The 22,366-nt window shown below is 41.8% G+C and overlaps 1 protein-coding gene across 1 annotated transcript in view; it reads left to right on the plus strand.

Annotated features, from left to right (window-relative positions):
• The first annotated feature begins 1,609 nt into the window (after positions 1-1,609).
• PTPRO (protein tyrosine phosphatase receptor type O) overlaps positions 1,610-22,366 on the plus strand; it is a 151,846-nt gene continuing 131,089 nt past the window's right edge. Inside the window, 3 exon segments of the mRNA XM_042837884.1 lie at positions 1,610-1,714; positions 1,717-1,773; positions 1,776-1,835. Coding sequence (XP_042693818.1) covers positions 1,610-1,714; positions 1,717-1,773; positions 1,776-1,835 — 222 coding nt within the window.

Below are 22,366 nucleotides of genomic sequence, written 5' to 3' on the forward strand. Positions count from 1 at the left end.
AACCTCTCTTCTTCCTAAACCTGTGTGCACTGAAGGGGAATTTATCCATGGTTAACCTCTTGCATACCAATTTGAGATAATATTAAAAATACCAGCAGGATGATAGCTGCCCAAGAGAGGTCTGTGTCCTTCACTGCTGGCATTGAGAAGGTCTTTTTTCTGTCCCTGGCTTCTTGTAAATGAAGATATGAATAGCATATTCTTTCTGGAGCTGTAAATTTGGGCTGTGTGCCAATATCTACCCAGGACCCAAATTTCTCCTTCATTTTCTGGATTAATCCTCATCAAGTGTGACAAATTACTGCTTGAGGGTCCATTTCAGTAGAAAATAAGCGCGTCTCTCTCTGACTTTGACCACTTTGAAATCCAGCTTCTGTTGACTGAAGATCCTTATTACACAAAAATAAAAAATGGGCCACATAGAAACCAAATCATTATCATCTGATTTACCAATGCTGTTAGAGAGCAATTTTTTTGATCAGCTTAAAGGACATTCCCACAAGAAGGTAGTAATGTACACCTTGCCTAAATGACTTAGAAATTTTGGACACACTAAAACTATTCTCATTCAGCCATTACTTTTCTTCTTTGTGTATGTGTTAAGCAAAAGTAATGTGGTGGCCTAGTGCTCCAAGTAATGGAAACTCACCTGGTTCTGAATTTGCTCTGAAGTTTAATGCCTCTGATACAGCCCCAGAACACGTATGATCTTATTTTGCTCAGATCAGTACTGGTTGCCACACTCTCAGATGCACTGAAATTTATTTTGGTGAGACTGAAAGAGCGGCCAGTGACAAAAAGATGTGGTCGTGGGGTCTTAGTTTTGAGCAAACCATTTCTGCACTGGTGGTGGTGGTGGGAGGGTTATTTGTTTTTGTTATTCCTGGTGACATCAGATTAAACAAAACAAAGAGGAGCAGCTGCCCATCTTCATAGTTACAGTCTTGAGCACCAGTCAGCAGGTTATGTGGGGTGTAGTTTCACCTTTCTCCGTGTACGCTTACAATCGCTGGTCCTGAGTAGCTGGTGAAATAGGATGAGCTCTTACTTCTCCACCCCTCGCAGGCTTAGAGCTACACTCTGAGCTTCTCGTTTCCCAGCCCTGTGCTCACTGGTGACAGTGGCTCCCGGAGCCCCTTGCGGGGCCGGGCTTGCCCGGAGCCGGTGACTGATCGTTCTTTGCCTGCTCACGAGGCATTTGTCCCCCGCAGGCGCGTTGCGGGGGAGGTTATAGGAAAACAACGGCGGGGGGCCGGGGCTGCGCTTTGCCTCCTCCTGCGCCCGGGGAGAGGAGGTGTCGGGGGAGAGGCGCGGGGCGGCGGCTACGGGCTGTCAGCCCTCGGGGCTCGGGGTGCAGTGGCCACTCCTGTAGGCACACCGCGCTGCCGGCGCCCGTGGCGGCTCTCCCCACCCCTTCTTTTCCCGTGCAGCGGCGAGATCGCCGAAACTCCTGTGAGCGGAGACACCCACCCCGCCGCCGCCGCCGCCGCCTCCTCTTTCTTCTCCTCCTCCTCCTCCTCCTCCCCCCGCCGTAAATCCCAAATAAAAGGGCGGGGGGCGGCAGGATGCGCGGCTCGGCGGGGAGGTCGGCGCTACCGCCGGCCGCCTGATGCTGCCGCAATTCGCCATTGCCGGGCACGGCTCGGAGCCGGGCGGAGGGAGGCGAGGTACAGCTGCGAGGGGCCGGGGGGCAGAGGAGCCGCAGCCCCCCCCCGCCCGGCCGCTCCCGCGGGCCGCGGCCACCGCGCTCCCCGATGCCCGACCGCCGCCGGCGGGGATCCCGGGGTGGACCGGGGGCCCGCTCCTGCCTGCTCTGGCTCTTTGTGCTGCTAAAGGTAAGTGCGGGGAAGGGGAGGACTGCGCGCCCCGCGGGCGCGGGGCCGCCTTTGTCTGCTCGGCTGCGCCCCGGAGGCGAAGGCTCACCGCCGGTTTCGGCTGCCCCCGCTTTGTGCTCCCGCTGCGAGGGGGACGGAGGCGGGGCCGCTGCGCCCCACACCCACAAGTGCCGGGGAGGCGCCGTTCCCCCATCGTCCGTCGTGCCCGAAGTTACGCGGTGCAGTGGGAGCGCCGCGCCGGGAGCCCCGCGCTGTCCTTCAGCACCGCGGGCCGACACCTGCCGCCGCGCCCACCGCGGCCGGCCCGGCTCCTGCCGGCTTCCCCCGGAGCTGCCGCTAACAAAGGCGGGCGGGGGGGAGCCGCGTGTCGCTTCGCCGTTGCAGAATTTGACATTGCTTCCAGCTCGGTGCGGTTCTGTCCTCCCGGTGGCTGAATCTTTCAAAGTTCAGCGTAATGCCGCGAGCGTGGCTTGGTGTGGCGTTTTTTATCGTTATGCGTTTGTTGCTTTAATGGTTCCCCAGTCGTATTTAATGTGCTTCGTGCAACTTCTAAAAGAAAACACGCGCTCTGCCTGGGCAAATAGCACCGATTGTAAATGCCAGTGCCCTAAACCGCAATATTCCGCAGTACTGAAAACTTTGCTGTGTATTTGTCACTGGCAACTAAGGAACTCTTGAGATCTTCACAAATGGAAGTGTTCCATAGAAATGAGCAGGGCTCCCCGTGTGAATGGGATTTTGCAGAATTGTATCCTGGAACGGCAGCGGAGTCACTTCCAGCACTGACATTGCATTGACAGAAGTACTAAAGGGGAAGCGTTCACAGCATCTGTTCGCATACTCAGTCGTCAGCTGTCTCATTTTCATAACTGCTGAAATGTACATTTATGCAGGATAAAATGTTAATATACTGACAGAACTTCATTCTTCAAAATTTCATGATATTTTGAATTCTTTTTTTTTTTCTTTTTCCTGTACTTAGCTGAAGGGGTTGCAGTTAATTCCTGTTTCACTTCTGTTCCTAGTGTAGAAGTGAACATACAGCTTTAAGCAGCTGTTTTAATTACTGTGGTAAGGCGAGACAGGATATAGGTAGTTCAAATCTATAAGATGCTAATACCTATGGCCCCATCCCTGGAGGCATTCAAGGCCAGGCTGAATGTGGATCTGGGCAGCCTGGTCTAGTGGTTGGTGACCCTGCACATAGCAGGGGTTTGAAACTATGTGATCATTGTGGTCCTTTTCAACCCAGGCCATTCTATGATTCTATAGAAATAGATCTAAAGAAATGGGGTAAAGATTTGAAGGCAGCCAAGGCCATGGGTTTTTTTCCTGTTGGAAGGTGACCATCACTTCAGAGCCAGATAAAACTCAGACGTGCCCTTGGGTATGTTGCTTGAGAAATCCCAGAACTGGAATGGCAACAAAAGCTGCAGGAAAATAATGATGGGTACTGGCAGAATTCTATAGTGTGAGAGGTGAAACTGTAGCTGAAGACAGGGGCACATCAGCAATGCTATGTGTGACTGAACTGTGATTTTTGTTGGATGCCTACACATTTCTTTTTTCTTGCAATGACTAATAACTGAAGGTAATTAATTTCAAAACAAGGCATTTCCCTTGCTCTGTGCTGTTCAGTTATGGTAACTTGTTGAAGAACTACTAAAATCATCCAGCCTTGAGTTGTTAGCTTCCAGGTGAGACAGCAATTTAATCTTGTTGGGAAAGCAGCTGCATTGAACTGATGACTCTGATGCCCGTGTGCTTGCTGTTTCAGCATTAGCAGCCCAAATGTCACTTGCTAACTTGTATCTGCTCAGTGTGGCCTTGATGCCCATCTGGCAATTTATAAAACCATCAGCAAGCTTTGCACAGTGATAAAACAGCTCAAAGCACATTTTCTCTTCCTTTCCATGCTATATTTCGTGATGTAAAGAAATGGTGCCAAATTCTTTCAAGCCCTGACACTATCTGTTGCTGCTGAAGTGGTCAGTGCCAAGGAGGGGATCAAACAGTGATGCTGCCCACTGCACGCTCATGTACCTGATATTGTTGTCTCTGGGCTAGCAATATTTAGTTCTTTCATTCGCAGCTCTATCTGAGCATTACTTTGTGCTTCAGGGCAGTATCATAATCTTTTTAGGAAATAGGAAATAGAGCAATGTGATCTTGAACTTCTGTCATTCTTCAGTGGTTTTTTTATGCAATGGCTAGCTTAGAAACTAGCAAGAGAAAGACATTGTGTGTGAACTCAGATATTAATATATATTTACAGTTCTTGGAAGAGGAACAGAATTGCATCTTGCTTCAACAAAAAGCTTCCAAGCCTCCTGCTGTAGGAATCTCTTTCTGACCTAAAACATTGCCATTTTTCATAGGTATAGCATTCTCCATTGCTTCAGTGTGTGAATGGCTGGGAGGCATAGCCTCTAGCAGCTTGCTTAGTATTTTTTTCATCTGATGTGACAAAAGCATGGGTGATCACATCTGAGTGGAAAAGCTGTACTTCAGCTGAACAAATAAAAATAAAAAACAGACACATTTGCAGTGGCTGACACTACCTTTCCCATCTTTTCTAACTGCAACCCACCAGGCTTCCCATAGCCATATCTATACTAACTTTCAACTAGTTGAAGGTCTGTCCTGGATTTTGTGACTAGTAGGTCAGATATCTCACATTGTAGTAGCTTGCAGCTGGGTGGTTTTGTGTTTTCTTGCTGTGTTATGTGTATGGGACAAGTAGAGCTAAGCAGGTGACAAAAACTTCTTAAATCTGCCAAACCTGATGCTGACACATTATCAATCTGTTACACCTTCAAGAGGATCTGACCAATGCTTATGCTAGGAAAACAATGAGAAATCTGGTTGTCTATGTATGAACTGAGTGGAAGGGATGACAGTGTTCAGGAAAATTACCTAGAAGTGCAAAGGAAAAAAAACAGATTTCATTTTCAGGAGATTGAGGTCTTGTATGGGGTCTTTTTATGCTATTGAGGCTTTGTGTGCAAGGCAGCAATACATTCTGGTCTTTCTACTAGCAAGAACAATTTTAATGTCGAATGGAACATTTTTGTCCACTACTACATCAATGCATGGAGTTTGGTGTTTTCGTGAGGTTTAAATTCAGATTTGCATGGATGAAAACACGCAAAGGGACCCAGGCACTGTGAACATACTCAGCACAACCTTACCAGACAAAGGAAATTTGTTTCAATTAGTGTAATTTTTAAGAATATTTGCATCTAATGTTAATAATCTGAAACAAAGATGATACCACCAGGACACTGTCTTTTTCTCACTGAGAAACTTGTTTTAAGAGAGGATGGTTTCACAGGCAAGATCCCCTGTGCTTCATCACTGGTTTCTCCTAGGCAGAAAAGAAATAGACACTTAAAACATTTGGTTTGGAGTCCTTCTAGAATCTCTTACCTCTTTAGAAATGCTGACTGAAGTTCTTGTTGAGAAAATAGGTATGTTCTTCCTCATTACTGTGTCCTAGCAGTGACAAAGTAAGCAATTATGTCACCATTCTGTTTCTCTTTGGAAGACTAATGTAAGATTGTCATGATGGGATGGAATCAGATAAGCTACAGAGGTTAAAAAAAAAAAAAATTTGGTCTCTACAGATTATATAGGAGAGAAAATAATCATTTCAGTAAAAGGTGTATATATATATATATATGTATATATATATAATGATCAATCGTCCTTTGCTCAGGACTCCTCCTACAAGTCACATTCTCATTTTGTTATTTTCATGGGTTATATTTTATGGATTATTTCTACATCAGAATGATTCTAACAGGCGAAGATATTTATAAGAATGCTTGGGTGCCAACTCATGTTTACGGAACTATAGCAGGCACACACTCTAGCAGTGGAATAAGTCTACCATTACTCTCTGGTAACTATCTAACTTCAATACAGTAATAGTGGACAATCAACAAAAGATCTTTCAACCCTGCTGGAATTATGAGCCCTACACTCAAACTGCAAGAGATCAACAAGGCAATTTCTAGATGGCATCACTTCAGTCAGAAGCTACATCCAGGGGCGATTCCTCATTTGAGTTAGGACAGGAACCATGCTGAATAAACACTTGCCTGTAGCTATCCTACAGCCTTTGGGCCATTTGTTAAAGAGCTCACAGACAATGTGCTGACTAGACTTCAGAAGTCCACCTATTATCTGCCTTTCTGATGTCACCCTATAGGGCAATCCAGGCAGATTGTGAAATAATTGTTGATTGAGTGAGTCTTCAGCAAAATCTTGTGTCTAAACCCATCATGAGACTAATTTTACTGGATGTTTCAATACAGGAAAAGGGAGCTTTTATTACTTGGCCATGTGAGTCAGAGTGATAAATGTCAGAAAAATAAGCTTTGGAAATAAATGCTTTTGCTGAACAATTTAAAAGGATCATACTTATCTTCATATTTAAGTATTTAAAATTATACATCTTTTCCACTGGAGAAGTATGTATCATCTTCATTATCATAAGCACTCTTATGCTACAGTAAATTAGTGATCAGACTTTCCTTATTAAGGTTTTAAAATATTCTTGTAGTAAAATGTAATTGACTGCAATGTAAAGAAAAGCTACTTTGATTAGATGTTAAGTGTTTTAAAATTAAAATGTTTATGCAGAATGCAGTACATAGAAGTATGCTGCTCTAGGATGACCAACTGCTCAATAGGTATTCCAAGTCTAAGAGGCAAGCTGGACAATTACATTACATACACAGTGATAGAAGGGAACTGTGGTGCCAGTGTATTTCTGTACATTCTTCTGTGTCTAGTCCTGAGTTATCTGATGGAGGAAAATTTCAGAAGAAAACTCCCGGTATGGAAGGATGGTGATGCACTGGAACAGGTTGCCCAGAAATATGGTGGATGCCCCATTCCTGGGCATATTCAAGGTCAGGTTGGAGCAACATCATCTAGCTGTAGGTGTCCCTGTTCACTGCAAGGGAGTTGGACTAGATGACCTTTAAGGGTCCCTTCCATTTCAAATGATTCTATGATTCTGTCTGCAAGAACACCATAGGAATTGGGCCGGAGGAATCCCAGGCATCCATACAGACTGGAAGGAGCAGTCCTTGAGAGCAGCCCTATGAGAAGGACCTGGGGGTCTTGATAGATGAAAAACTTAACATGAGGCAGCAGTGTGCCCTTGCGTTTTGGAAAGCAAGTGGTATCCTGGGCTCCATCAAAAGAGGGGTGGCCAGCAGGGAAAAGGAGGTGATTGTCCCCCTCTACTCTGCTCTTGTGAGGCCCCATCTGGAGAACTGTGTCCAAGTGTGGCTCCCCCAGTACAAAAAAGACAGGGAGCTGTTGGAGAGGGTCCAGAGGAGAGCCACGAAGATGATCAGGGGACTGGAGCACCTCCCCTACGAAGACAGGCTGAGGGAGCTGGGCTTGTTCAGCCTGGAGAAAAGAAAGCTGCAGGGTGACCTCATTGCAGCCTTTCAGTACCTAAAGGGAGCCTACAAACAGGAGGGGAATCAACTTTTTGAAAGTGTTGATAACAGCAGGATGACGGGAAATGGTTTAAAGTTGAGGGGTGGGAGATTTAGTTGGGCATCAGGGGGAAGTTCTTTACAGAGAGAGTGGTGAGGTGCTAGAACAGGCTGCCCAGAGAGGCTGTGGATGCCCCGTCCCTGGAAGTTTTCAAGGCCAGGTTGGATGGGGCCCTGGGCAGCCTGGTCTAATATGAAATGCAGAGGTTGGTGTCCCTGCATGTGGCAGGGGGGTTGGAGCTTCATGATCCTTGAGGTCCCTTCCAACCCGGGCCATTCTGTGATTCTGTGATAATTACAGTCTCACCTGTGATTCATCCAAAGTCAGTGAGTTGCTGCCAGTCTAAGCAAGACATCATCCTTCATCTTCTACTGGATTGCAGCCATCATGCTCTTGAAGAGCTTTGGTACAGCACAGCAAAAGAAATTAGGATCGTAAGTGAAGCTAAGTATTAACCTTGAGCAAGTAGGTGAAATACTAGATGGTGTCTGTCTTCTGTTGAAGTGTCAGAGCCGAACACAGGACCTGGCTGGACTTTTTGTCTTTCCCATTGAAAGCTCCTAAGTTCCAGAAGATATGATGATTTAGTGCAGAAGGAAAGTGAAGAGAGTTGTTTGTTAATACGCACACAAAAGCTATTATATCTTTTCTATTAAGCTTCCATCAATATATAGCTGAAAAGATGTTGAAGTTGATGTAGCAACATATACTGACTGCCACATCTGCAGTGTACAACAAATGAATAGAGAATGGGAGATAATTGAAACAGAAAAGTTACCTTGCTTTTCATAATGCTGTATAATCTGGAATGAATATAGTCAGTGGAGGGAGCAACTCTGAAGTAAGAAGACTTCTGTCTTTCCAGTAAGCCAAATGTGATGCACAGTATTTCATTTCTGGAACCTCTTCATTCTTATGCTAGGAAATTACAGTGGCTTTTAAGAGAATGTGTTCCAGAAATAATTGATATGCATCATGTCTGGCTCACCATAAAGATAGCACGTTGTACCACAGCAAAAGTAGTATGTGCTATTCTCAAATTACTGTAGTTATTATTGCATTTTTGTTCAATTAGATGCATGGATTTAGAGAAAGAAGCTCTTTACACTAAGCATCAGTGATGGACAAATTGATTATACTACTGATAGCAACAGGGAAGAGAGCTGGAAGGTAGTATACTCAGTTTTCAGTATGCTGATCTAGAGGTGACAGCATGGGCATAAGTAGAGGATATGTGGAATTGGAGCTATGATTGAATGCAGAGAACGATATTGGGATGGAAAAATCCAAGAGGGCCATTTAAGCACAGGAGTTGAATGCTTCAGAGCAGCTTAATGGAGGTAAGAGAAATCAACAACTCTGCTGTTTTTAGGCAGCCAGAGATGTGATGAAGCTATTTGGTAAATAGGAAGCTCTTGAGGGGAAAACAAATGAACAAATTAATTCTTTAAGAACTTTGGGGAAAAACAGATAATGTTGCTTATAATATAACAGTTATGATTTTGAACTGATTGGGCCTCAGTACCCTTTAGGAATATGAGACATGAGTCTTCCGGTTATTTCAGCGGGATTTAAACAAAATATGGTTGCATTACATGCTATAAACGTGCAGGTCTCCAATTTAGTTATGATGAGTTTGGAATACATCTTTGGGATAAGAGGGGTAGTTTCTGGTCACTAAGTTGTCAATCAGTTTAGAAACTCATTCAATTTTAAGAGCTTTCAATCGTTTCTTTCTGAACTAGATGCACTGTAGGAGTTGCTCTTTGAGGCTGAGAAGAGTCCCCAGAGCAGACAAGGAATGTCCCAGTTCTCTTGTTGCCTTTGTGTAATTTGCTGTTTGGCACGTGTTGGCTATCCACACCTCAGCTATTTAGGATCATTTCCTCTTTGTTCGTATGGAAGTCATTTTCATATGTAAAGGCTTTGTTCATGGTTGGCCTAGCAGACAAGAAGGAAGAATCTAGTTCCCATTCTGTCTGCAAACAGAAAAGAAGTTTTAAACTCAAGGAAAAAGAACAAACAAACAAAAAACCCCAACCTATTTAAATGTGGTAAGGAACAGTAGAGAGCATTGGTAGGGAAAAAAAAGAAAAACAACCAACAACACAGAAGGAATCCTAATTAGTATTTTCCTGAAGTACTGAAAGGCACATTTAAGAAAAATGAATATTTTCCAACAGCAATGAAATTAATGTATTTATTATTTGCTTAGCAGTACTGTGCCTCGCTTTGTTCTGTGTGCAAAATACCTGCAGGCTCTGACTGAAGTCTGAAAGATAGACACATCAAAATAAGGATGCTCCAGATAAACGAGAAGTGATTATCATACATGCCAGTTGCTGGTATTCTCCAGGGGACAGTATACCTTCCAAACAGGAATAAGTCACAATTGCTTCCCTTAGGAGCTGAGGAGAGGGTTGATGGCTTTTTTTTTTTTTTTTTTTTTTTTTTTTAGTTGTTTTTGTTTCTTTTGTTTCTGTTCAGTATTGATTTCTACAGGATGTTGCTCATCAGAGCTTCTGGACATTTACATCAGTTTAAAACATCAAAAATAATTAATAATCAATGTGACTTTAATCCCTTCAAAGAGAAGCCATTAACCCTCGCAGAAAATGCTATAGCTTGCAATAGTTTAACGAAATAACTGTAAGAAGGGGAAGAGATGAAAGAGAGGAACATCACTTGAACTTTTTGTTTTTAAGTCAACTTCTATTCAAAACAGAGAACATAGCTAATAATTTATTGCTGCCTACTTGTGGTAAATCAGTAGGTTTGTCGTTCAATAATTTTCTTTCTCTAACTCAGCTGCTACTGCCTAATCTTGTACTGATATTATCTTGAGTCATCAGCGTCTGCTTCCGAGGAAAAGATTATGATGTCACAAAATCAATAGTGGAGGATACTATATTGTAATCCCTTTTCAGGGAAGTCCATTAAATCAATGCCTCTCTTTCTGTGAGTAATGGCTGCAGAATCCAGCCCTCTAATTTTGCTGTGTGAAGGAATAAGAGCAGATGGGATGGGATTTTACATAATTAACTAGCAGTTATTACATACAGCATGAAATATGATGACGTTTTCTGAAGAATAAACGGATACAATAGTGAGTACTTAAGTGTATTTAAAAATGCTCACTGGTCTAAAATTCCTTTCCGGTGGGATTACAAAGCAGTGTGTTAAATCAAAAATTTTAAATGTTATCTTTGAAAATCAACTCAAGACTCCGTAGTCTCCGAAGCCCTGCCAGGTTTTTTTTGGCGGCATCAAACACTGTCACTACCATTTAAGAGAAACGGAGGCAGGTCATGAATATGGATGACAATGTTGTGATCTCACCTTAGGGCTCATGTGAAACACTGACCTCTGTTAGCTGGAACCAGAACTTCCGGTTTGCCTCTAATTCTTAGGATGCTGGGAGCTATCAGAGAGTCTACTGTGCTTCTGGGAACAGATCCAAAATCTAAGCAAAATCAATAAAAGTCTTTATGTCGCTTAAAATGGGCTTTGGATCAAGCTGTAGCAGGAAGATCTGCGATCTCTGCCAGGTGGTACCATGAAGCTTGACATGCAGCATAGAGCTAATTGTGATATGCTGGTGACCTTGGGCTTACTTCAGTGTCAGTAGCATAAACTGCAGGCCATAGGATGATTTTGAGTTTTGGAATCTGTAAGTCTGATAGCTGAAACTCCAGTTTGGATAAATCTTGAATAGGATTCTCTCTCTAAGGGGGTCACTGAAAGGTCTGTTTTAATACAGCTGCTGGAGCCACTGTAAGAGGAGCACACCTTAATGCTTCTGTTCTTGAAAGAGGATTCTCTTTGCAGGAGAATTCAGTCATGTAACTAACACTAGACAGAAAAAAAGAGCATTTTCTTCCTATGCAGAGCCATAATTATCCTCTTTGTCTTCTTTTCAGGGACTGCTCAAGTAAGAGTTTTGGTTTAAATTCAGCATATAGCCACTTTTATTGACATTGCAACAATAACACGGGTATGTGGATGAATGGAAAACAAATTCTCCGTCAAATACATGCTCAAATATGGATCTGAACAGAACAGCTAATTCCTGTCTCTTTAGTAGGCTACTGGAGTTAAAAGTGGTGCCAAAAACCAGTGACAGTTTTGAGTGTGCTCAGGTTCAATATGAAGTCATCCTTTTTTTCTAAGACTCCTGCACATACTTAGTTTTCTGCCCTTCTATGTAGTCTGTAATGACCTGGGTGTTGCAGGAGGCCTCTTGCAAAGCAGCATACTGAAGACCAGTTGGCTGTGGCAGATGTTGTGCTTCATTCTGAGACAAAGGGGTTTTCATGCAGTGGAAAAACAGACTGGCTGTCGAATACCAGTTCTTCTTGGTAGGTGTTACTACAGCAGGTGTTAGATATCAGCCAGGCAGGAAAGCAGTGGGTCCAGGTTGAGGAAACAAACTTTGAAATGTCCATTACATGGTGCCTGAGCATTCAGATTGGAGCAGAGCCAGATTGCCTGTCCTTATGGCCTCACCAGAATAACTGGCATGGCTAGAACAGTTGCAGATGGTATTATTTCATTCTCAATTTAAGTATGATTGTGAACATTATGAGGTTAGGAGATAAACTGGAAAAGAAATAAAATGTTTAGTAGATAACCTCCAATAAGGACATGACCCATTTACGGTTTGGCTTTTGTAATGGTGCTTTGTCGTGGTTATATAGAATCAGCTGTTTGTCACTGATGTATTGTGAGACAAACTGACTTCTTTATCAAGATGTTTACAGTTTTAATTAAATTATTGGTTTTCTTTGATACTTTTTTTTCAAGGTAGAGAATTTTCCCTATGAGTGCTAGTTATATGACTGAAATGAGAGCTAAAGGATTCCTGGATAAGCATTAGCAGTAACTGTTGGTATCAATCTTGCCATTGAAATGTCTAGAATAATGTAATTTGTTTTCCTAAGCTGAAAATCCATCATCTACACATTTGTGCCTGCTGTTCTTCAAAGTATATAGGTTTCATCTGGTGCTTATAGGAAAAGACCTAATTTTCTCATGCACATTCCCCATTCAACAACCTTCTTTGTCTAAAATCAATAACATAGCACAACCAAGACAACAACTAGCAGTCATGTCTAGGGCAAGGAAAGCCAGGATCTGCCATGTAGATTTGCCTGAGTATGTAGGGATAAGGCTAAAGTCAGAGGTAGGGAATGATTTTTAAATATATGTATTTATAAAAAATGGTGAGAGAGTAGTCATAACTATGTTATATAAGTTGGTAGTGGTCTGGTTGGATATCACTGGACATCTTTGTTTTCCTGGCTATTTTTTGGGTTGTCTCAAGGAAGTCTTCTAGTTGGCTTTAAGTTGATGGTAACAATGATGTTCTTACCCCTGCCCTGTAGGTGGGAGGGCCTGCAATGGGCCAGCTGAAAAAAAATGGATTATTCGGAATTGTTTTCTTGGTTAGATGCCGCAGTATAGAGCAGTGATGCTGTGGCATTTGAGGATGCAGGGAGAAGTGAATTTGCTTGGAACCTAGGAGTAATTCAGGCTGGAAGAGATGGCTGGAGACCAAGGCCCAGCTCAAGACAGGGACAGGATGTTGGGGGCTCAGAGCTGTGTCAGATGAGTTTTGAATATCACCATGGACAGAGATCGCACCACCTCTGGACATCTTCCAAGGCCTCCAAATGAAATGAATGACAGTCAATTAAACCTTTTTAAAAATAATGAATTGGGGTTTGAAAGAACATGAAACTTTTCTATTAACTTGTCTTCTAATATATTTTTTAAGTCATTTAAAAAATTCATCTTAGGCTATCTTTCTTTGTAGAATGTGAAGCCCTTGGTTACAGTTACATGCCTTTTTGCTGAAGTCTGCTGTTTTCTTGCATCGTCTCGCCCCTTGGAGCTTGAGTTTTAAATATAACATCAAGGATAAAATTCTTAGTGCTGCCATTGTTAGAATGTGCCTTAATTATCATTTAAACTTTCTGCAGAGTCAGGCAGGTATCCGCCATCACTGCACAATTCGTTTCACGTGTTCATGTTTCTCAAGGACTTTTTGCTGAGAGTTTCATTTCTTTTCCTTTTTCCTTCCTCTGACTTACATTTCTGGGAGAAGGACCATCATTTCTAATGTTTTACAAATTCAGGTCTTTGGTCTACAGAAAACCATTGAAACCTTTACTCTAGATGTACTTTTCAGTGATGTGAATTAAAGGCGTTGGGGCAGGGCTGGCCTCTCCGTCCCAACTGGCTTAGTAGTGAAGCAAAGAAATCAGCCACCAAAACATGCAGTTAAAGAAATTTTTAAAAATCAAGGTGGAATAATATATATCTAGAGGGAACATGTGGAATATGGTCTGGAAATCCTCTTAGCACTTTTTGTATTGATAACTGAACTACTGCTCCTAAATTCAATACAAGATTTAAGGTACTCAATACAGTTAATGAGCTCCAAAGGAACTGTTACTCTGGACTGTAATTACAGCTTCTGCTGCCTGACTCTGTGTCACACTGGCATTTTATTACTGATGATTTGTAATGTCAGAGGGGAGGATGTGTTTGGTGATTCATTAGTGTTTTCACAGATTCTGCCTTAAATTATATTAGGTCATGATTTCATATGCTTGCATGTCTGTGCTAGTATGAAGATTCCTTTATTCTGTACAATGTAGATAAAAAATAACCAAAATCTAAATCAAACTCCCACAAAAATAAAAGTCTCCTTGCAAAATAAAGTACCTTCTTGTCCTGTTCTGCGGTCCTTGTTTTCTTCAGGTCAGTTCTGTGACTCCCAATTTCTAAACAGAATCACCACAAAAAAAGGCTTTCTGCTTTTAACTTCAAAAAAGGCAGATCTTCAAGTGAATAACATGATGTCATATCTTACAGTCCTCCCTTTCCCCCCCACCTCCAAAAAAAAAAACAAACAAACCAAACCCACAACCCAACTTATGTCATCTGTTAGATAGGCAAAATGATGCTTTTTCCCTGAAGACCCCACAATGCCAGATTTAATTTATTTTGGGAAGAATGAGAGAATTCTGTGGAATGTGCTTGCCACTTGTGAAATGGAAGTGTCAGCGGAAAGTGTGAAGATATCGTGTGGAACAGAGCTTACATGGAATGAGATGAGTTTATAGTAAGAAGAAAAACCTCTGCACCTCTTTTATATTTAGCATAAGAGAAATGGTTAGAAGGGATTTCAAGATGTCATGCATGGCCCAGAGCGGATCAGCTGTGCTCAGACTATGAGTTCAGAAAGTTTGGTTCTCTAATCCCAGATCTCTTCAAAGCTCAATTTAGCTGCAGCAATCTCTGAGCCCTCTGCACGGGGAGCATGATGAGCAGGAAAAAGAGCCTGAGGCTGCATGACATATACCCAGCAGATCTATGGGTGTGTGGGAAAGGGGCTGCAGATTGATGGGATTCAGAGCTCCCCACCTGTAGAGCAATTTAAATGCACAACTTCAGCTGATTACTAATGCTTTGGAAAATGAATAAAGAATTAGAAACACGGATATGCAACTGCATGTCAGGTGGATGCAGGGCTTTCACATGTACTCTGTAGTTCCACAGTGGGTTGTTTCTCTGTGTCTTTTGCAGCTTGCAAGGACAAAGTCTAATGGTGTCAGACCGTGCCTAGAGTTGATCCTTTGTAGTTTTGTCTGGAAATGCTACCCCCTATTCCTGCAGTTCTATACAACAGATGACTGGCGATTGCTGGATGCCCAGTGTGAATTTCTGCAGTGATACTGAGAAGTCTTTTGCATTAGGAGCTGAGCCTCAGTCAGGAAGAGGGGAAGCAGATGGACTGCAGAGAGACGTCTGCATCCCACACCCAAGAATGTATGTGCTATGTTAAGAAGCCTAATAGAGTGTGTCCCCTTCTGCCCCATGATAAATCCATCTCCATGCTGTCAGAAATGGCTGATAAATGGGAGCTCTGAGATTTTTCTCTACTGAAATGGTCTAGTCTCATTTATCTCTTTTCCTCTTTGCATATTGGCATATTCCTCCTCTGCAAGTGTTTATCTAAAGTCTTTACTTGGTGTATCGGACTAAAGGTCATATCAATTTTTTTCTCTCTCCTTCTTTTCCCCCTCTAGTCCCTCTATTTCTAAAGATGTCAAACTAGATAACTGATGGTTTCTTCTAATACCAGAAGGCCTTCACAATATGCATATTGGGTTTCGTGTTTTAGCTTTTTTTTTCCTCCTGTATCTCAGTGTATTCAATTTGTATGCAGAGCCATCCTCTTACCATGAGCTTCTATACCCAGATCTGAGGATTATGTTCTTAGCCAACATATGTACTTAGCCTGAAATGCTAAATCTGTGCTACTAGAGGAATAGAAAGACGTGATGGCTAAAGGAGCTATGTCAAAGTAACCAGTTAGATCAAACTATAAGTTGTTCCTGGCGAGAGGCAAGATGAAGATACTCCCCTGGATCCCCTGACAACAATACGTTTAAATATTGCTATTTTGACTATGGGGGATTAAACAAAAATGGTTTTACTTTCTTTAAAAAAATATCAATTTTTTGATAGTGATGGAGGAGTTCTTGTGAATTCTATTTTCCAACATTTGGAGAGGTTAACAAGGGACAGATTTTGGGAGCTTGTAGCATGAGAACCATGGAAACAGAGGGCAGCAGGGGTTTGGTGGGCCTGGGTTGTTCCCCACCCCTTTAGGCTTTCCTGCAGGACTCAACCCTACTGTAGGGAACCTGCTTTAGCTGAGGATTGTATTAGCTGATCTCCAGTGGTCCTACAGTTCTGTGACTCTGTGTCCCTGTCCTGAGCTGTCCCTGTTACAACAGCCACTTATGGAAAGGAGGAGAAATTGTACTGTATTTTCCTATTTTCAGAGAAAGGCAACTTTTCTGGCTGGGGAGAAGGTGCCAATACCATGCTCTCAGCTGGTCTTTTCTCTTTTAGGTCTTTATGAGATGACACAGCAGATGCTGTGTCCTGCTTTGCAGTTCACCTGGGCTGTGCTGGTGCATCTCTGATGCACATCTGACTCCAGCCACAGAGGAATTGCTGTTGTACTTCAGTTGTGATGTTTTCTGAGTGCTTGTGTTGCCATTCACATCATCACATCATTGTATTGGAGTGCTGACTGGTACTTAAAATGCCGGTGGGAAGCTCATCCCAGAATAAGCTATAGGCAAATCTAGTGGAACTAGGATTCTGTACTGAAGGGGAAGAGGAAGAGCAGCATCTTCTTGGAAAGCCAAAAATAACAATAATAAAAAAAAAATCCTAGGGAAACGCACAATCAATGATTCTTTCTTTTCTTTCTTCTCTCATGAATTACATACAAGATTTTTTCTGCAGTAATGGGCAGTGTGTGGATGTTTTATTTATTAATGCTATGCAAAAAAATATTGTGGAGGATGGGTCTTCTGAATGCTTGAAAGGCAAAATAATCACTTGGATTGACTGACAAAAGTATTTTGTTGCTCTTGAAAAAATATAAAAGCTTAGGCAACTTCATAGCAAATACTTTGTTTCTCCAGAAAGAACATTTCAATCCTAAACTTTCATCTCTCTCTAAAAAGAAGACAAATGGAGGGATGGTCAGATCTGTAATTTTTCAAATAAAATACCAGCTCATTTCTCACACCTACCCATCTGTCCCTTGTCTATTACTCCCTTTGCCACTTTCCTCCCTTACCTGCTTTTTACTCTCTGCTTCACCCATGTCTCCTCCTGCACTGCTCAGTGCCCGCTCCCTTACAACATCACCTCACCCTGCTGGGCTTCAGCAGCCCCAGTGGCATCATCTCCTTTCTGATGTACTTTGCTTTTTGCTCCAAGCATGTGAAGTTGTATTTCTCCAATAAATGTTTTGGATTGTGTTTTTGTGACCTTGGTAGAAAAGATTTTTCTGCACACCATTTGCAGTCATTTAGCAGAGCTCAGTAGTTAACTTCCAGTAGAATACTAAATAGTGAGAAAAAGAGTGTGATTACACAAAAAGACTATTTTAGAGAAAATAACTGCTATTCAAATAGATACTATATTTCACAGGGAAAAAAAAAAAGTGGGCCAATTACTCTGCTTAGTCACCTACACTGTGGATTCAAATGAACTTCATCTACAGTTATGGTCTTACACTGATTTTTACAAGGATAACTGAAGTCAACATCAGACCCTGTGACTTTCAGCTCAGTTGGCTATAGCTGTGCCAGGATTATTTCTCTAAAAATATTATACTGTAATATTAAAAAGATGGAATTCCAAATCCTTTTAAAATTGTTTTTAACTTCCTTTATCTTTTATTGGGAAGCATTTAATGCAAGTTTGTTTGGGTCTTCTGTGTCTATCTTAATTATGTACATTCCCTCCATTAATCATACTCCAAGCTTTCTGGTAGATAAATTGGTTCTCTTCTACCCCAGGACAGCTTGATGGCCCATAAAATAGATTTTCCAGGACTATTGCTGTGGCTATGTGATATACATCAGAGCCTGTACTAAATTCTGTGGCCATAATTACTAACAGTTGTGATTCTGCACAACATATTGGGACTTAATCTGTCACATTACTAGTAAACAGCATTACTTTCTTTCTCTGGAAGGTGTATGACCTTGTCTTTGAATATCACTGTTATTAGCTCTTGTAATTTCGATAGAAAACAAGTCACACCACATGGTTGCAAAAGCAAAAAGAAAAAATGAACAAGAATTCCAAAAGTGTGTTTTTTGCAGCATACTTTCAGAGGGTATCATTGGAAGCACAGAGTTTGTAGATGGAGAGCTGGTGGTTTGGGGCAGGTTCTCATCTAAAAGGAATTAAAATGGCAGCTGTAAGGTGCAGCTGGGAGCAGTGGAGGGCCTCCTCAAGGAAGATATCCCCTTTATGGCATACATGTCTGTGCTGTCACTGGTGTAAAAGCCCCCTGAGAAAGCAAGGCAGATTGACTGTGGGCTTTGGTAGCATATTGAGTGGTGTGTTGGTCATGGAGCAATGGAGAGGTTCTAAGCTGCAGTGGTGGCACAGTGGTAGGAACAAATATGCAAACCTCAGTTGGCTTACAGACTTAAGAGGAAAAATTGCCTTTATACTTCTGAATGCAAAACTGAGTTGTTCTGTCCCGAGGGGAGTTGTGAGTCCAGTGTACATCATTACCAGGTTTTGTTGTTGTTTGTTTGTTTATTTTAAAGTGGAAAAGAGAAAATTTTGCCCCCCCAAATGAGACAGATGATGATAAATTGTTTGTTTGCCTGTTTTAATTTAAATTGAAGTTTCAGATGTGTTTCATCTTGCAAGTATTTTTAAATGTGTCTTGCACAGATGGTTTGTGGTAAGTCTTCAGAAAACTATTGAGAAAAATGAGATCGGTGTCAATGAAAAGTTTTGTAGTCATCTCCTATAGTTTGTAAAGGGATTGCGTACTGGGACTGCTGCTTTTCACATCCTATAACAGACTTCCTTGAAGGCATTATCTTGATCAGCAAACTGATTGCTGTTATATTTTGGCAATGAGACAGCCTGAGCATCCTGAGCATCCAGAATATCCCTGTTGTGGAAGATCAGTAGGACTCTTAAAGAGGTTAATAGCAGCACTAGTGTAAAACTTCAACAAAACTTTTCTTAGCTGCACTTTGGTAAATACAGTTTTGCACTGGAAGTGGTTATTTTGGGTTTATACTCCAACATAGATAAATAGGAGATTCTGTTGAATTGGGAACGTATCTGCACACTACCATGGGACAAACAGTAGTTAAATCCCGGTGCCTAAAGATGCTGAGAGGCGTGGAGAGAGTTAGTAGAAGTGTTCAATTACTTGCTAATGTCTATCTCATCTCTATAGGAGAACAAAAATTAATTATACAGAATTTTATTTTTAAATGATTTCCCACCTGTGTTTAAATTGCGGATTGCAAAGCACACATCTCACCTTCCTGTAATTGATAAAGAAATGAAGAAACTGAATTATATTTTCTGGTTCTTTTTTATAGTAGATTGACATGCCCTTTTGAAACAGGATTTCAGTTATTGGTAATTCCTAAATGTATAAATACATAAATATAAAAAAAATGTATATATATATAAAATTCTCAGTCTAATGCGCTTAATTTATAGACATGTAAGAGAGGATCCAAAAAGAATGTGTTCATGGAGAGTTTGGGACCTACCTGCAATCTGTGTTTTCAGAAATATGCACTAGGCAAGCTGTGTAACCTGCTGGTGTCATGCATGTACAGTGCACTTGCAGAGAGGGAAATAGGATCCAAGAGAGCTGCTGCCTGTGCTGACCACAGGAATGAGTGAATTACTGAGTACAGACTGAATTTCAGTCACAAGAAATGCATTAACATCGGTATTATACCATCAGTGTTACCCTTCTGCACTAAAAGTAAAGGAAGTTCACCTTGTTAATTGTATTCAGGTTTATAATTGATCATTCTGTGTGATGGCTTCATCTACTGCAAGAAAAGGAATGATTTACAGTTTGTGTCAGAAGAACATTGTTATATGAGGAAAGATTAACAATCATAATTTCAGACTCAACAGTATTTATAATTCTGAATTGTCTGCTTTTAATGCAAATATTCCATCTTAAATGCTGTGCTTTGTCTTGATTAGTTAAAAAATAATCCTTCCTTGCCTGGGTAGCTTGGTAAATTAGTGACTGGCCCAATAACAACAGGATAATATTGCTGCATTGTTTATCCCATACTGATTGTAAAAACCAAGAGAGACAAAGAAGAAACTGGTATTTTGCATACACAGCATGAGAGGCATAGGTTCAGATTTTAACTCTTCTGTCTGGATTCACTTCCAGTTTCTCACATGAAGCTTCAGTGACTTGGATGAGGTTTCCACCATCTGAGTCATGGCCCAGCCATACTCTCAGATTGTTGTAACCAGAACAGCTTCTGCACTGTGCTTTTTGGAGATTTCTGCTGTTTAAAAAGAGCATCCTAAGATGTGACTATATCTCAGGGACTTCTTTCTACACCTGTTTTTGATTAACCAGACCATCTGCTGTTAGCAGCAGAGCCACAGTGAGGTGGGCTTCACCCGCTGGCTGTGTAGCCACATCCCAGCCTGCACAGAAAAACTGGGTTTCCATGGCTCAGGAGATGGCAGGCACAGGGCCAGGCTACCTCTCACGTGTGTAATTCTGTTAAACTCAGCCAGAACACTTCCACAAGCAGAAAGTGCAGAATTGGTCTCTGCAGTATAAAACCATAGTAAAGTTGTTTGCCAATGAAGTGCAGCTGCGTTTGTGATGGAGAAGTCTGGGAGCAGTGGTTAATGAGCCTGTGTTGGTGCCCAGACCTCCTCTTGCAGATAGAGAAACTCCTTTCTGGTGCCTTTCCATGGCAGCTGCGGCTTGTGTCCAGCGTGAGATTTGGTTTGCCTCTTATCAGCCATTTAAAATAAATTTACTTTGCTGTATACCCAGAGGAGGAGAGAGTATTGCTCATCCCAGGTTCTGAAAATAGGTGCTAAGGTGCAATAACTTACCTCCCAAACCCAGTCAGCCCTGCCCAGAGAGAATGAGTCTTGCTTGTTTAGACCAGATGCTCAAATTTTGCATCATTACAGATGGGGATGGGATGAATCCAGCAGTGAAGCTAGAGACTTGCTTTCTGGTTCTGGTATCCAGGATTGTTTCCTGAGTGACCATGTCGTGCTGACTTCTCTGGCCCACAACAGTGTAGGAAGATTATTTTTGATGCCGCAGAGACCTGATTAAAATACAGTGTTGGAAGTTTCCTGACATCCCTAGAGCATGTTCAAAGGAGGGAAACAAAACTGAAGGATCTGGAGCACAAGTCTTATGTGGAGTGGCTAAGGGAGCTGGGGTTATTTAGTCTTAAGGAGACTCATTGGAGACCTTATTGTCTCTCTACAACTCCCTGAAAGGAGGTTTTGTAATAAAGTGGGGGTCGACCCCTTCTCCCAGGTAGCAACAATAGGGTTAGAGAGGTAATGGCCTCAAGTTGCACCAGGGGAAGTTCAGATTGAATATTAGAATTTTTTTTTTCTAAGAAAGAGTGGTGATGCATTGTAACAGGCTGCCCAGGGATGTGGTGAAGTTACCGTCCCTGGAGGTATTCAAGGGCCATTTGGAAGTGGCACTGAGGGACGTGGTCACTGGGCATGGTGGGGATGGGCTGATGGGTAGACTGGATGATCTTAGTGGTCTTTTCCAACCTTAGCAATCCTGTGATCTTTGAATACTGGGTTTCAAATGAAATGTGATTTAGAAGCTTTCCGTTAATTACATGAAAAGTTAGGAGTGTAGTGTTTCTAGCAGTTCATGACAGTACGTTTGGGGACTTTTTTTTGTGTGTGTGTGTGTGCTTCAAAAAATCACAACATTTTGAGAATTAACAACAACCTTAAACTTCATTAATAGCTAAATTGCTTCTTGGGGTTTGGTGTGTGATGCTGAAAAGGATGGATATCTTGAAACGTACTTTTTTTTCCCCCCATTATTCCAGACAAAGATTCCAGAAAAGGAGAAATGGAAGATTAGTATTTTCTGAATGCCGGTTTTCTTCTCCTGTAATTTTTGTTTCTGCTTCCTCTAAAGCAAGGGGAAATTCAGGTTTGCATTCTGTGTCAGTCTTTTGCTTCACCAAAACCTGACATTGGATTTCCACAAAGTTCAGAGCTGATGTTAGAATCTTTCTCTTTAATATTTGAACATCACAGGGAAACTTGCCTGGCCTCTGCTTCCTCTGTAATTTTGAAACTCCCATTAGACTTGCTGGGTGTTGTAACTGAAGTTCATATCTCTTAAATGCACCTTTCAGACTATACATGAATTTATATTGCGGAAAGCAGATGAAATTCAGTACCTCCTGTTCATGAAAGCTTTTGGGTAATTTCAGCAGTTTTGAATGAAGTCATTTGGACTAAGGTTTTCAAAGCTCTGGAAGATGTTTAGAAGAACATTAATGGAAGGTGAGTATTAAAGAATCAGCCAAATATTTTAAATCCAGAACTGATTTCTACTGTCTTTTGTAGAGTCAAGATTTCACCCTGAAGAC

This window comes from Centrocercus urophasianus, unplaced genomic scaffold, assembly GCF_019232065.1.
Source record: "Centrocercus urophasianus isolate 14NV4802_14NV808 unplaced genomic scaffold, USGS_Curo_1.0 seq_73, whole genome shotgun sequence".
Lineage (NCBI taxonomy): Eukaryota > Metazoa > Chordata > Aves > Galliformes > Phasianidae > Centrocercus > Centrocercus urophasianus.